Source organism: Perognathus longimembris, chromosome 13 (assembly GCF_023159225.1).
Source record: "Perognathus longimembris pacificus isolate PPM17 chromosome 13, ASM2315922v1, whole genome shotgun sequence".
Taxonomy (NCBI): domain Eukaryota; kingdom Metazoa; phylum Chordata; class Mammalia; order Rodentia; family Heteromyidae; genus Perognathus; species Perognathus longimembris.
In genome coordinates this window covers 5,880,802-5,895,789 of record NC_063173.1, presented here as the reverse complement: position 1 = coordinate 5,895,789, position 14,988 = coordinate 5,880,802, and the positions used below count along the sequence as shown (strand labels likewise).

Here is a 14,988-nt window from a genome sequence, read left to right as displayed (position 1 = left end):
CCGTTTTCTGTATATGTGGTGCTGGGGAACCGAACCTAGGGCCTCGTGTATCCGAGGCAGGCACTCTTGCCACTAGGCTATATCCCCAGCCCCATTGGTTAATTTTTGAGATAGGTTCTTGCGTCCCCACCCACACTCCTACTTTTTGCATCTCTATATCCTCCCAAATCATGCTCCTATGCTACTTCCTGACACATAATATGTGATTAACCACTATTTATTAAATAAATGGAGGAAAGAATAAAATATGAATGGGTATATGCTTGATTTTTTACAACTATACTGGCTGTAAGACATGCTCTAGACCAGAATTTGGTACATCTTTGTTTTGAAATGAAGCTATTTGTTGTAGTTTTGTTTTATTAAAGATCTGAAAAAATCCTAAGTAAGGTAATTGAACAGTTTGAAAAACTTTGATAGATCCGTTTAGTGGAATACAACTGAGCTGTTAAAAAAAAACAACAACACACACACAGGAATAAAAAATATTTTTAAGTAAAGAAAAGCAAGATAAATGAAAAGTATAATAAAATGTAACAAATTAAAAGCTTAAATCCATTGTTATTCTAAAACACCAACCTATCGTCTGTGTATTATTTCCCATTTTGAGGAAAGCCAGGGCCAGAGGTCTGTGTTAAGTGCAATGATGGAGCAGGTGCTCTCGCCACAAGGAGAGAATTTGGATGTGTCCACAAGGGCCCAGTTTCTTAAGCATACTAAAAACAACACCCCAGAACCGATGGTGGGGGTTGGCTATAGATTTAAAAGTATTTTAGAGACACACTATATTAGTTTTCCTTTCATCACTATGACCAAAATACCTGAGAGAATAATCGAGAGGGAAACCTATCAAACGTTGATTCCATTTCAAAGCTGTGGGCCCATCACCATGGGGAGGGAGGGCACAGGGCAGCGGAGAAGTCCCGCCCTGGCAGCTAGGAGAGAAGAAGGCTACAGGAAGGGGCGGGACAGTGTGTAGATTGGAGTACGCACCCTAGCAAGTGACCGAGTTTCTCCACACAGGTCCCACCTCTTGCTCTTCACCACCTCCCAGCAATACCATCCTATCATAATTTTTTTGTTTGTTTGTGTGCGTGCCCATCCTGGGGCTTGAACCCTGGGCCTGGGCGCTGTCCCTGAGCTCCTTTTTGCTCAAGGCTAGCTAGCGCTCTACCACTTAAGCCACAGAGCCACTTCTGGCTTTCTCTGTGATTCATTGGAGATAACAGTCACGTGAACTTTCCTGCTTAAGCTGGCTTTGAACCACAGTCCTCAGATCTCAGCACCTGGCCCTATTGCGAATTAATGAAAGGACTAAACCATGGAATAGATCAGAGCCCTCAGGATCCGATCAGTTCCCCAAAGCCCAGTAGGGACAACTGAGTCCTGGTACATGACCCTGTGGGTGGCATATTGATGGACCAAACCAATCCTCTGCTATTTTTGTTGTTGTTGTTGGTACAGGTAAGGTCAGGCCAGCTTGCCGGGGCGCGCAGGTACAGTGCGGTGCCTGCCACTCAGGAAGGTCTCCCGGACCAGAAGGATTCCCGGGGTTCGCTGGGCCCAAATCCCACACCACAATCCTGCAAAACACAATCCAATTGTTGTTGCTTTCAACTGCTAAATTTTGGAGCGAGTTTTTAATATAAGTACAGGAAGCCAGAATAATGTAATATTTTAAGATGGTAATTAAGATCTAGTTTAATTCAATGTAGTGTGCAGAGGGCAGAGAGGAGGAGGAGAAGGAGAGACACTTCGGTAAAGTAACATTGTATTATGATGATAATGATACTTCAGAGATTGCGTGAGGAATTAATTTACTTGGAGATTTCAGAACTCATAAGTGACAGGAAATTGGTTTGAGAAGATGGGGGGGGGGGGAAGATGCATGATTATTTCTTTCATTATGAAGGTGCATTCCGGACATCTCCAAAGACCAAGATTGTCCTGCAGGGAATATGATTAAAGTTACAAAGAGGAAAACAAATTAAATAAGTCAGCTTTTGATCCTGCTGCTATATTTGCCCACACCAAAAAGAGGCCGCTCTCAAGTGGCCCTTTGTCTAAGTAATGTCCTGAAATCCAAGTGTAAAAAAACAACAATATGAAATCTCAATTCTCCCAAACGGTTTTGGGGGGCGAGTTCAGCCCTTGAGCCCCTGGGGGGCTTGGTTCCCAAGGAGACTAATCCCACTTGCTCAGCATTAGGCATCTCCAGGAGGAAAGAACTAGTTCGGAGCTCTGCAGAGCTACCCCCCCCCCCCCGCCCCCCCCTCCAGTGCTGGATGCTGAGTCTCGGTGCTCCTTAGGAGGTGAAATGGATTGATGTCAAAGCCACTCAAGTGAACGGACTCAAAGGAAAGGAGGTCAATAGAAAAAAAAAATCAATGGAGACCACAGGGTGGAGCATATAAAGATAGTTTAGGTGGAGAGCAGAAGTTTTTAAGGACATATGTTGGTGTCAGGTCTAGAATTCTTTCGAGCAGAAGTTGCTCTTTGTTGTCTTATTGCAGTCATTTTTCTATAAACACCCCGGCTTTCATTTCGGAATGTGTGAAGGCTGTTTGTTCACCGGCAGGTATCGCTCCTTTGCTTGACAGACTCAAACACATCGCTTGTGTCTTAGTCCTGCACTACCTGTCTAGGGAAAGGCTCTGATTCTTTCGGGCAGACTGAGGGCTCTTTTATCCCATTCACTCTGGTACCTTTAACTTGCTCTACGGAGACACACATCGCATTGTAAAGGCCTGTCTGCATGCCTGTCTTTCCATCAGAAGGGGTAGGAATCTGAACTTCTTATCTCTGTATCTCCAGGACTAGCAAAATTCTGAACGTGTTGTGGGAGTCAAAATCTTTCTTTCCGTTGAAAGAACAAGGGACTGGATGGCCATTTGTGTGGAAACTGACTTTGTGAATAGTGCTAAGCCACAAGTATCTTATTTTGTATGTAGAGTTTTATGATTGACAGAAGCCTTCTGTTTCCATTAGCTTGATGATTTTCTATCACACACTCTGATGTTATGATTCCCACTTTAGAAATCATACTTCAGAGGATGAATTTTCCATTGTGAGATGATAAAGGCAGTATTGGAATACAGACTCAGTCTCTGGCTATAGGTTCAGTACTCATCCAAATGGCTTATATTGTCTTTTTCTATGCTTTTACAATAAGCAGTTGGGAAGAAAGGACAAATTATGCTGATTTTTATCATGTGCTATATGGGTAAGGAATGTGAGGAATGGAAAATGAAGGCCTTTGCTGAACTACTATTTTGTGCTGGGTGATTTCATATACAACAACCATGAGGAGTTGAGATGATTGCCAGGATACAGATGAGAAAAGCTAATACTTAGAAGCATTATTTGCTTGTTACATTAAGTAAGTCTCACCCAAACCCTGAGATCATTGTAGCCGTTTTTCAGATAAGAAACTGGAGTCTCAGGAAGATTAAGTGACTTTTCTAAAGATACTTGCTGAGCAATAGGCAGAACCAGAATTAGAATTATGAAAGAAAAAAATCTTCATTTCCAGAGTTACTTAACTTTTAACATAATCATAGTGAACATAAGTGGAACATGAAAAGACTCAACTATGAAAGTCTTTCTTCATTTCTAGACAATTGGAATTTTAAGTATGAAAGCCCGTTTTGAAGAAAGACGAGTCCAGGTTTCAATGAAAACAAAACTGTTTAGTTTACCCGGAGGCATTATACGTGGAAAAAGTTTCTCTTAGTCCTAGAAACTCCATTGTTGTTGTTGTTTTCTGGTATCGAGTTTGAACTCAGAGGCTTGAATTCATTTGGCTGGCAATTGAGCCATACCTCTAGTCCAGCATTTTGCTGGGTTTTTTTTTTTTTTTTTAGGATGGAGTCTTATGGGCTTTTATGCTTGGACTGTGCTTCCAACTCTGATCATCCAGAGCCTCCAGAGGAACCAGGATTGCAGGTGTGAACCACCCGTGCTTGGCCGCTTTGTAAAACTGTCAGTTTATTGCAAGAAATGGACCAAATGTGAATTCACGGAGTACATCTCCTGAATTTCTATTATGAGTATTAATTTCAGAGCGAATGAGCCACTCCTAAAGCCCATATAATCGAATCATACATTTTCAATGTTTAAAATTCAAGTTGACTCAATTTAGCCAGAAACAACTAGAGCCCAGCCAGCCATGCCGGGAGACAGGCTGCCCAGCACTCTACGTTTGACTCCTTTCGTGTGGCAACCTTACACGTCTAACAGGAGTAAGCTGCTAATGACTAGCTGTCGGCTGGCTGGTGGCTTGTCCAAGCCAGGCACTGAGCAAGGGTTTCAATCCGAGTCAACAGCTATAGAGTGGAGAGGCTAGAACCCAAAACGTCTCTACTTGTGCTCCATCTCAAGCCCGAGGCGAAAGGAAAATGAATCTAAGTGAACGTCAAGGAGATCTTCAGAATGCAACAGAAGTTAGCAAAGTGGCAAGTGGCAAAGTAGCCAAGTGGCAAGGGGGGGGGGTAAGAGAGGGCTCCAATTTTCTTCTCAAAGGGCTGAGAGTTACACACACACACACACACACACACACACACACACCCTGTGGGTTTTTTAGTGTGTGTGTGTGTGTGTGTGTGTGTGTGTGCTGTCTTTGTTCGAATGACAGATGGTCCAGATGCTGGCGTCAAGATGACTATACACTAGTTCCTAACACCCAAGGCTAAGAAACGGAGCCCCGGACCCAAGGGTCTTGGGGAAGGAACCGCCGTTGAGACTCTGCGCATCACAGCTAGAGCTTGAAGCAAAGCTGGTTTCCTGCTCCTGTGTCCGGGGGTGGAATGAGGTCCTGGGAAGAAGAAAGAAGAAGGAGAAGGAGAAGGAGAAGAAGGAAGAAGGCAGAAGAAGAAGAAGGAGAAGAAGGTAGAAGGAAGAAGAAGAAGAAGAAGGAGAAGAAGAAGGAGAAGAAGAAGAAGTTGCTGGCTGTTCCTGTTCCAGAGCTGGGGTTTCGCCTCTGGAGGCTGAAGCTAGCCCAAAGGAGCGCTCCTGGAGACCGGGATGGAAGGGCGGGCGGGGGGGGGGGGGGGTGGTGGTGGAGGAAGGGAGGGAGGGAGGGAGGGGGGGAGGGAGTTAGGCCTGGAGAAAGCACCGAAGAGCGACGGCCCCCCTCCCTTCCCCCACCCCTCCCCCTCGGGGAAGCAAGCCCCTCCCCTCGGCCCCGGGGGCGGGCGCCGCGCCGCCCCCCTCCGCCCCTCGCTCCCAAGATCTAATGAGCCCTCGGGAGCGGTGAGCCGCGCCGGGCGCCGGGAGCCGGGGAGCCGGGGAGCCGGGGAGCCGGGGAGCCGCGGAGCCGGGGAGCCGGGGCGGAGCGCGCCGCGCCGGGGGCGCACGGAGCGGACCATGGCGGTGCAGGCGGCGCTGCTCAGCGCGCACCCGTTCGTGCCCTTCGGCTTCGGGGCGCCCCAGGACGGGCTCGGGGGCGCCTTCGGAGGCTGCTTCGCGGACGAGGAGCGCGGGGCGGCGGCGGCGGCGGCGGCGGGCGCGCGGCTGTCGGGCGCCGAGGGCGGAGACGTGCGCGAGGCCACGCGCGAGCTGCTCAGCTTCATGGACTCGGCGTCCAGCAACATCAAGCTGGCGCTGGACAAGCCCGGCAAGTCCAAGCGCAAGGTGAACCACCGCAAGTACCTGCAGAAGCAGATCAAGCGCTGCGGCGGCCTCGTGGGCGCGGGCCCGCCGTCCCCGCCCGGCGCCGCCCCGGCCCCGGCCCCGGCCCCGGGCCCGGGCAAGGCCGCCGCGCCCCCCCGGCGGGAAGCGGCGCAGGCCGCGGCGGCCGCCAGCCTTCAGAGCCGCAGCCTGGCCGCGCTCTTCGACTCGCTGCGCCACCTCCCCGGGGGCCCCGAGCCCGCCGGCGGGGCGCCCGCCCTCCCCGAGGCTGGGCCGGGGGCGGCGCGCGGCGGCGGCGGCGGGGCGGGCGGGGGGGACGCGGCGGGCCCCGCGGTCCCCGGCGCCCGGAAGGTCCCGCTGCGCGCTCGCAACCTGCCGCCGTCCTTCTTCACCGAGCCGTCCCGGGCGGCGGCGGCGGCGGGGGGCGGCCGGGACGGTGGCCCGTCGGGGGGCGGCGGCGCGGGCGCGGGCGCGGGCGCGGGAGACCTGGAGCCGGGCGCGCCCGACGCCGTGGAGTTGTTCGACTTGCTGGGCGCCGACTACGGCCCGGGCGCGGAGCCGGGCGTCCTGCTGGCCGCCGCCGCCGCCGCCGAGCCCCTCGACGTGTTCGCCGCCGCCCTGCGGGGACCCTCGGAGCTGGAGCCGGGCCTCTTCGAGCCCCCCCCGCCGGCCTTGGTGGGCCACCTGCTGTACCCCGATCCCTGGAGCGCCCCCAGCGGGCCCCCGACCAAGAAGCCGCCCCTGGCCGCACCCCGCGGCGGCCCCGGCGGCGGCCTGACCTTGACCGAGCCCTTGCGGGCCCTGTACCCCGCGGACGGCGCCCCGGCCCCCCGGGAGGACGCGCCCGGCCCCCCCGCCGCCGCCCCGTTCGCCCCGTTCTTCCCCGACTGCGCCCTGCCGCCCGCGCCCCCGCCGGCGCCCTACGACTACGGCGGCGCCGGCTACGGCCGCACGGCCTTCGCCGGCCTCTGGAGACAGGACGGGCTGTGGGAAGGGGCGCCCGGGGAGGAAGGGGCGCCGCGGGACTGACTGCCGGGCGGGCGGGGGGGGGCTGGGGGGCCCGCGCCTCCCATCGGAACCGCGGGGGGCTCCCCTAAACCCGGAGATCGAGGAGGAGGAGGAGAGAGGAGGGGGATTTAACAACAAAACCACCCCGGTTCTCCGAATGGAAGGAACTTCAGGGGGGGACCAGGGAGGAAAGTGGGGCGCTGGTTGGCATCGCGGCGCCACGCGTTCGGTCCCCTGGGTTCGAGCCGTCGTTCCCTTCCTCGTGGATCGCGTCGGATCGGAGGAGCCCCGAGGAAACCCACGACGGGGGGTGGAGAAAAACAAACAAGGACCGAGCTCGGCCCTGGCCCGAGGGCCCCGCGGTGGCGCCGGCCGGCCGGCCACCCCCTCCCCGCCCCCGGGGCCCGGAGCGCACGGCCCGGAGCGCAGCGCGGTTCCCCCCGCGGAGCGGCGGCCGCCCCCTCCCCTCAATGCACCCATCCTGAATTAAAGTCTCTATTGAAAAACAAACCCACCCACCGAGGAACGGAGCGATGTGGTTATTGATGGGCTTCCCTAGCGGCTGGGGAGCTGCTCCGGGGGGGCCCCCGGCCGCCCCGCCCCGCCCTGCCCTGCCCTGCCCTGCCCCGCGGGCCCCGGCCGCCTGCCTTCGCGCTGGGCCCGGGCTGGGATTCTCCTGCCTGTCATGTTAAGTTTGTTGTTTCTTTCTCGTTTCCCGGCCCCTTCCTGCCACCCCTTTCCACTGTGCGCGGGCCTGGGTTCCCCGGCCTCTCCTGGCCTTTAGGAGGAAACGATGGCAAACCTGCAGTAGCTCATTTCTCATCTTTCCCCTTACTGGTTGACCGACCGCCCTACCGCCTGGGAGGAGGGAAGGAGGGAAGGAGGCGCGGACGCAGGTGATAACTTCTTTGGCATGCAAGTTCCTGGGAGGGGAGGGCTAGCCACGTGCCCTCCCTCCTCACTTCTTCCCAGCTCCCTGGGTAGCTCCAAGTGAAATCTACACCCCACAGGACGCTCCCAAGCAGCCGCAGTGCCCCCTGGAGGTAACTAGGAATGGGGGAGCCCAGTGTCTTTCTTGGCCCAATTATTTGGTCTTGAACTCAAGGCCCAGGCACTGTCCCTGACCTTTTTTTTCTTAACTAAAAGCCAGCGCTGTAACACCTGAGCCACTGTTTCTGGCTTTTTGGTGGTTAATTGGAGATAAGAGCTTCGTGGACTTTTCCTGCGGGAGCTGGCTGGCTTCCGACCACAGTCCTTAGATCTCAGCCTCCTGAGTAACTAGGGTTCCTGGAATGAGCCAGCAGCGCCCGGTGGGCCTTGTGTCCTAGAAGCAAATCCTCTCATCACGACAGGGAGAGGTGTGAGGTTGCCAAAGGACCCTTAGCTTCCTCAGAGAACACTGGGGTGAGGGGAGTCACCTGAAAGGATCCCCAAGGGGTTCATTCAGATTGGTCTGTTTGGGGGACGTGGGACTGGGGGAAGGCAGGGATGGGGAGGGCAGAGGAAGGAGACAGTTGGGCAGAAGGGGGTGGAAGAGAACAGCTGGAGGGAAAGGAGGAGGCCTGCAGGTGAACGGGGAGGCGAGAGCAGCACTTGGAAGATGCAGGGAGACGTCTACGGATTGTGTCGCAGAGGAGAGCCCCTCGCTCCAGGCCGGCAGGACAGAATATCTAGATGTTGGAAAGTCAAGTCCTCAACCTTGTCAAAACAGCATTGTCTAAAAATCCAATGTTTGCAAAAACCTATAAATGACTGTGATACGTTCAGAAAGGAATTTATTTATTTATTTATTTATTTATTTATTTATTTATTTATTTATTTATTTGCCAGTCCTGCGCCTTGGACTCAGGGCCTGAGCACTGTCCCTGGCTTCTTCCCGCTCAAGGCTAGCGCTCTGCCACTTGAGCCACAGCGTCACTTCTGGCCTTTTATATGTATATATATGTGGTGCTGAGGAATCGAACCCAGGGCTTCATGTATATGAAGCGAGCACTTTACCACTAGGCCATATTCCCAGCCCTCTCAGAAAGGAATTTATACTAAAAAAAAAAAAAAAAGCCAAGAGCATGTCAAGTGATGATAGACACAACTTTATTTTGTTTTATGTAGTTTTCAAATGGATGTGAAAATTACCTTGAAGTAGTTTTACAACAGGTTTTCAATTCAAGATGCATCTTGAACAACACCACCCCTTTCATTCTTCTCCCCAGTCTCTCCCAACCCCGCCCATCCCTTAAATGTGAGCATGAAATCACTTTCTTCTGCATGAAACATCTCAGGAAATACAGTGATGAAGCTTGATAATGATGCAAAGAACTTTTGCAACTCTAGAAGCCTGCTGTCTGAATTTTCTTCAAAGTGGTTTTTTAAAAAAAAAGATTAATTCCATGGTGCTAAGAACATTTTATTTAAAAATATCACTCATTAAAAGTATAAGTATATCCAGCATATAGAATTTCATAGTATAAAGACATTAATAACCCTCTAGCTATTTCTGAGGCTTTATTGCCACTGTAATGGTTCTTAATTTTCCCCTTGAGAGGGTCTGCTAAAATTTTGCACGTGGTTTCCTGTGTCCTGCGTTTTGCCACCAGCAGGGTTTTGAAACCTCAGGGGCTGCCTTGTAGAGTAATTCACATTATCCTTGGCTTCTTCCTAGTTGGAATATCCCCATTGCCACCCACTCCCCAATTTCAGAATTACTGCCAGTTGAGAATCACTATGCTGGACAAATATATGTGCGGTGGGTGTTTAGCGCTGTCATCTATTATCTCCTTGGATGTTTAGAGGTCTGTGTTTCGGCGTTACGTCGCTCAGTGTTATTGGTAAAAACCAAAACAGGGAGGAGCTAAGTCAGTTCTCTTGGATTCATCACACCTCTGCGAACTTGCCAGCCACGGACCAGTCACCTGCCGCATTTAATGTAGCTTTCCCGTCGGCGAATTGGATAACAAGGTGTCCTGAGAGCTTGCGGGGGCTTGGCGAGAGGTGTCCATTAGTGCTGGCCGAGAGGGTGAGGGCAGGGTGTGGCAAGCCAGGGTTCCAGACCACCTGGTCATCCGGGACACTGAGAATGTGTGCTGGGCCCCTGTGGATCCCTTGCGTGTCCTGTCTGACTCCTCCCAGCTGTGTGTGACCACAGCTCCTCTCTGCTCCGGTAAAGTCAGTAGTGCCCTGCTCAGGGCTGAATGTATCATTGCTTCCTTTACCGCATCATGTTTTCACCTGTGAGTATTTTTCATCCCTTGTCTGACAAGATCAATATGTTTAAAGACTTGTCTTGCACCCTGGGCTTCAGTGAACTCGCTGATGAAATGAAGGCTAGGCCTCAGTTACAGAAGGAAAGTCTAAAGCTCTAGATGTCAGTGGTTTTCTGCAGGATTGTTAGGAATGAAAAATTCCTTGGCTCAACCCTGCACCTGAGTCACTTAGAAATTCTGAGACTGGGATCAGCAGTCCTCCAGCTGATTTTGATGACTAATTGTGAGGGCCAAGGGGCTTTTCTTTCTCTTGGAAGCTGTTGGAAAGGGGTTTGAAACCCAATGTTTCCCTCTGCTTCCAACATTTCAGCCCTTGAGTAAGGGTCTCTTGCAACCCAACAGGGGCATCGTGCTGACCAGGGAAGAAACAGAAATTCGTCTTTCAAGAGATCTGTTGTAGCCAGGAGGCTGAGATCTGAGGATCACGGTTTGAAGTCAGCCTGGGCAGCCAAATCTGCGAGACTCTTACTCAGAAAAAGCTGGAAGTGGTGCTGTGGCCCAAGTGGTAGAACACTAGCTTTGAGTAAAAGAAGCTCAGAGACAGGGCCCAGGCCCCGAGTTCAAGCCTCAGGACAAATACAAAGGCCGGGAGAGGGAGAGCTGTTATATAAATAGTGACTATAGTTAATGAGACAGCATACTGCGTGCTTGAAATTCCTTAGATTAGATTATTTTTTAGAGTACTAGGTTTTTAAACTGAGGGCTGTGCTTGCTACGCACTCCAGCCACATCTCCAACCCTTTCTGTTCTTAGATTACCCGGCCCCTAGCGAGGGTCTCCCCTTTTGCTTGGATTTGGGCTCGGGCCACCTACTGAGCACATCTGAGATGACAGGCAGAAACCACCACGTCCTGATGGTCGATTGCGATGCAGTCTTGCTAACTTCTTGCCTGAGCTGGCCTTGAACTGCAATCCTTCCAGTCTTCACCTCTCACGAAGCTGGAGTTACGGGGGTGCGCCACCATCTCTAGCTTACTCAGAGTAGATTTTAAGTGCCCTCACTACAAATAAATGATGTGTAAGATAAAGCGTATGTTTGCTGTTAATTAAGCCATTTCACTGTGTGTTGGTTAAAGTATCACAAACAGTATTTTATTTGCTAATTACAGCTAATTTTTTTTAAAGAACAAAAGAGTTGTTTCAAATGCAATGAGGTGTTTTTTTTTTATAACTAGAAATACGATATCCTAATTGCATGGTGGCAAAGGCTGAGGATGCTAGGATTGATAATAATAAACACTATACTGTTAATGATAATAACTGTTATGCTTATAGGAAAAATATTTATGGTTCCTTTCTCAGATGGCCAGTCCTTGGTGCCTAGAATATGTTTTCATAGCCATAAACTGGAAGCCATAAACTTTGCCCCTCTCCAGTCAAGCCCCTGCCCTCCTCCATGGGTTCTAACCAGACCCAGATCACGGCCGGGAGCTCCTCTCCTCGTCCTCGCTGCCCGATCTTCTCACTGACCGTGCTGCTCTCCAGCTGGGATCTGTGTCCCGCCTCTTCTCCTTCCATTCTAGAACTGAGCCTTTACCGCGACTTTATAAAAAGTATCAAGGGGGGATACAGGACTGTAAGCTCTCTCGGTCCTCAATTGTATTTCTCTCTAGGTGCTTCCCTATCTGCTTTTTGGAGTCGAGCCTTTCGGAATAAGCCTTTCACCCTAACTGCTACTTTAACTTGGAATAACACATCACAAGCTCATTGTTGATGGCTTCCCTCTATCATCCCAGCTTCCCAGAAGGCTGCGATCTGGGGGCCTAGCAAGGTTCAAAGTCAACTTGTGCCGTTTCCCCCGCACAAGTCCTTGAGACTACTTAGCTTCCGTTCACCGCTGAAAAGCCACAGTGAGCTGAGCGCTGGTGGCTCGCTGCTGTAATCCTAACTACTCAAGAGCCCCAGGGATGAAGCCCTGAGACTCTTACCTCCAGTGAACCCCTAGAAACTGGAAGTGGCACTGTGGCTTAAAAAGCATAGGGACAGTGCCCAGGCCCTGAGTTCAAGACACACACACACACACGCGCACACACACACACACACACACACACGACACAACAAGAAATTCTTCCATCCTTAGTAAACTACTTTTCTGAGGCTCACTTCTCAAGAACACCAGTCACCGAAGCCCCAGGACAGACACAGGGTCTGCAGACTTGAGTTTTCTTGATTTTTTTTGACTCCATCTGCATGGTTCTGCTTCTTTCCCCCTGGAAGACCTCCTTATTTGAACTTCCAGCATCCATAAAGCAGCTTTACTTTAGAATATTCTATGGTAGGGCAAAAGCCAGGGTCATTTCTTATAGTCATTCATTACATTACATGGGCATGGTGGTTCCGACTTGTAATTCTAGCTCCTTAGGAGGTAGAGACTGGTGGAATCGTGGTACGGAGTCATCTTGGGAAGACTCCATCTCAACCCATCGCGAGGCGTGATCGCGTGTGTCTATTATCCTTGCTGTGGGGAGCGCAGCGGCTGGGGGCAGTGGTGAACCCGTTACCCCAGCAACACAGGGAGGCAAAAGTAGAAAGATCACAGCCCAGAAAAGCCTTTCTCAAAAATAGCGTGAAAAGGAGTTGGAGACCTGGCTCGAGCGGTATACTGCCTGCCCGGCAAGAAGGAGACCCCGAGTTCAATCTCCAGCATCACGAAAATAAACAAATACATAAATACATACACACACAGACAGACAGATAGATAGTTGTCATTCTTCTGCCTCTTTTATTGGAGGTAAAAATGTGTCTTCCTAACTAACATCTTCTGGAATTTGTCAATCGCAATGCATCATTGATGATTTTAGTACATTGTATATTTGGGAAGGAAACTGCTCATTCTCCCATGTGAGCTTCCTCTCAAATGTGTCCAATAGTCAATTAACCGTATGTCATTATTTGTTGGGGAATCTATTGTGCAGAAAAAGCTTTCCTTCCTTCCTCTCTTCTTTTTTTCCAGAAAGAACCTCACTACGCAGCCTAGGATAACCACCACATACATTTTTAAAAATGAATTTACTTTATTGTTATTATAGAGGCGATGTACAGAGAGATTACAAGTACAGGAGTTAGGGAATGAGTACAGTGTCTTCTGTTCCCCCCCTCTCTCCCGGTCCCTCCCTCCCGTCTCCATCCGAGAGTTGTGTCATTCACTTTTATCAGTGAGGTCCACTGCTGCACTTTTTCACCCCTTTTCCTGTGAGTTCTGTGTCCTCCTCCCTCCTGAAGCTGTGTGTGTGTGTGTGTGTGTGTGTGTAAGATTTTTTAATAGAGCCCAACAGCAGAGTTAATTTGCTTGGAGCAGGAATTTGGTGGCTGGAAGATAGGATAGCAGTCGTTGCTTTAATTATTTGCTTTGCCTCTAGAATGTGACCAGAACTTTCCTCTGCTAGCTAGATAAGTAATAATTAAAATCTCATGCTTCAGTGAGTTTAAAATTGAGGTGGGCACTGAAGACATACCTATGTCAAATATTTTATTCTTTGTTAATATGAGTGTGAAAACTATATAAGAAAATTATCAAAGAGCCAGGCTTAGTGGCTCTTCCCTGTAATCCTTTTCAGGAAGCTGGGATTAGGAGGATTCTAGTTTGAGGCCAGCCTGTGGAAAAAGTGAAGTGTGATCATATCCCAACCAACCAATAGAAAGCTGGATGTCATAGCACACACCTATCATTCTAGCTACATGAAAACCAGGAAGTGACGCCCAGCTACCTGGGAACCAGGAATCAAGGCACGGAGAGAAGAGGGTTATGGTCCCGGACAGCAGAAACCTGAGACCCTGTTTAAAAATGACCGAGGCAAAGTGAGGCTGTGGTCACGATGCAATTGGTAGAATGCCTACCTAGCAAGGACAAGACCTTGAGTTCAACCTCCAGTATTGCCAAGAAAAAAAGGAAACAAAAAAGGAAAAAAGAGAGGAACTAACCAAAGAAGGTCACAAAGTACTAGAGAGTTTAATTGCTAAATGATGTGGGAATCATCCCACTTTCAAAAGGTAATGTTCCTAAATCTACATTCCACGTTTAAAAACCGTATTTATTTTCCCATAGAATGTGATGGCAGAAGAAGTAGGCGAGGGGAGAAGAGTAAAAGAGAGGTGGAGTAAACAAGTGGCTACCTTCCTAGGGAGAGGAATCCATCTATTCTCATGTGTTACCTACGATACGTGGTCTGGGCAGAACTGTGTTCCCCAAAAGATACATGGAAGAACCAAAGAAGATGACCTTATTTGGAAATGGTCTTTACAGAAACCATCATGGGAAAATGACAGCACTAGCTTCTAATACAATATGATTATACTGAATTATACTGATTATACTGATTATACTAAAAATGGGGAATTTGGTCACACACACACACACACACACACACACACACACACACACACACACACATCGTGGAAGACAATGTGAAGATCCAAGGGGAAAAAATGGCCCAAAGCAATGCATTTATAATTCAAGAAGGGTCAAAAAAAAAATATCAGATGCTAGGAAAGCAAGAGCTGGCTGGGCTCTGGCGGCTCACACCTGTCATCCTAGCTACTCAGGAGGCTGAGATCTGAGGCTCCGGGAGGAAAGCCAGATGGGGCAGGAAAGTCCAGGAGACCCCTGTGTACAACATAACTGGAGGTGCTAGCCTAGAACCAGAAAGCTCAGCAACAGTGCCCAGCCCCACCACGGAAGATGGGGGGAGCTGTCAGCCCCTGGCAGCACCTTCATTTCACACCACACCATCACTTCCCATGTCAAGGCATCCCGTGTTAGCTGCCTTAGGAACCTAGAAAGCACAGTCAGTAACGAAGACGATAAGAAGTTACAAGGAATCCTTTTTATTTTTTATTTTTGGCCAGTCCTAGGCCGTGAACTCAGGGCCTGAGCACTGTCCCTGGCTTCTTTTTGCTCAAGGCTAGCACTCTACCACCTGAGCCACAGCACCACTTCTGGCCGTTTTCTATATATGTGGTGCTGAGGATTCGAACCCAGGGCTTCACATACAGCAGGAGAGCGCTCTACCACGAGGCCACATTCCCAGCCCACGAATCCTCTGTATTTCGCCACCGAAAACATCTTGTGGTCTATGTGGGTGTATTATATATA

The 14,988-nt window shown here is 50.4% G+C and overlaps 1 protein-coding gene across 1 annotated transcript; it reads left to right on the top strand.

The window, feature by feature from the left end:
* The first annotated feature begins 5,364 nt into the window (after nucleotides 1–5,364).
* Fam181b (family with sequence similarity 181 member B) lies at nucleotides 5,365–6,657 on the top strand. The gene has a single exon (XM_048361115.1). The coding sequence runs from the start codon at nucleotides 5,365–5,367 to the stop codon at nucleotides 6,655–6,657; it is 1,293 nt and encodes a 430-aa protein (XP_048217072.1).
* The last annotated feature ends 8,331 nt before the right edge of the window (nucleotides 6,658–14,988 follow it).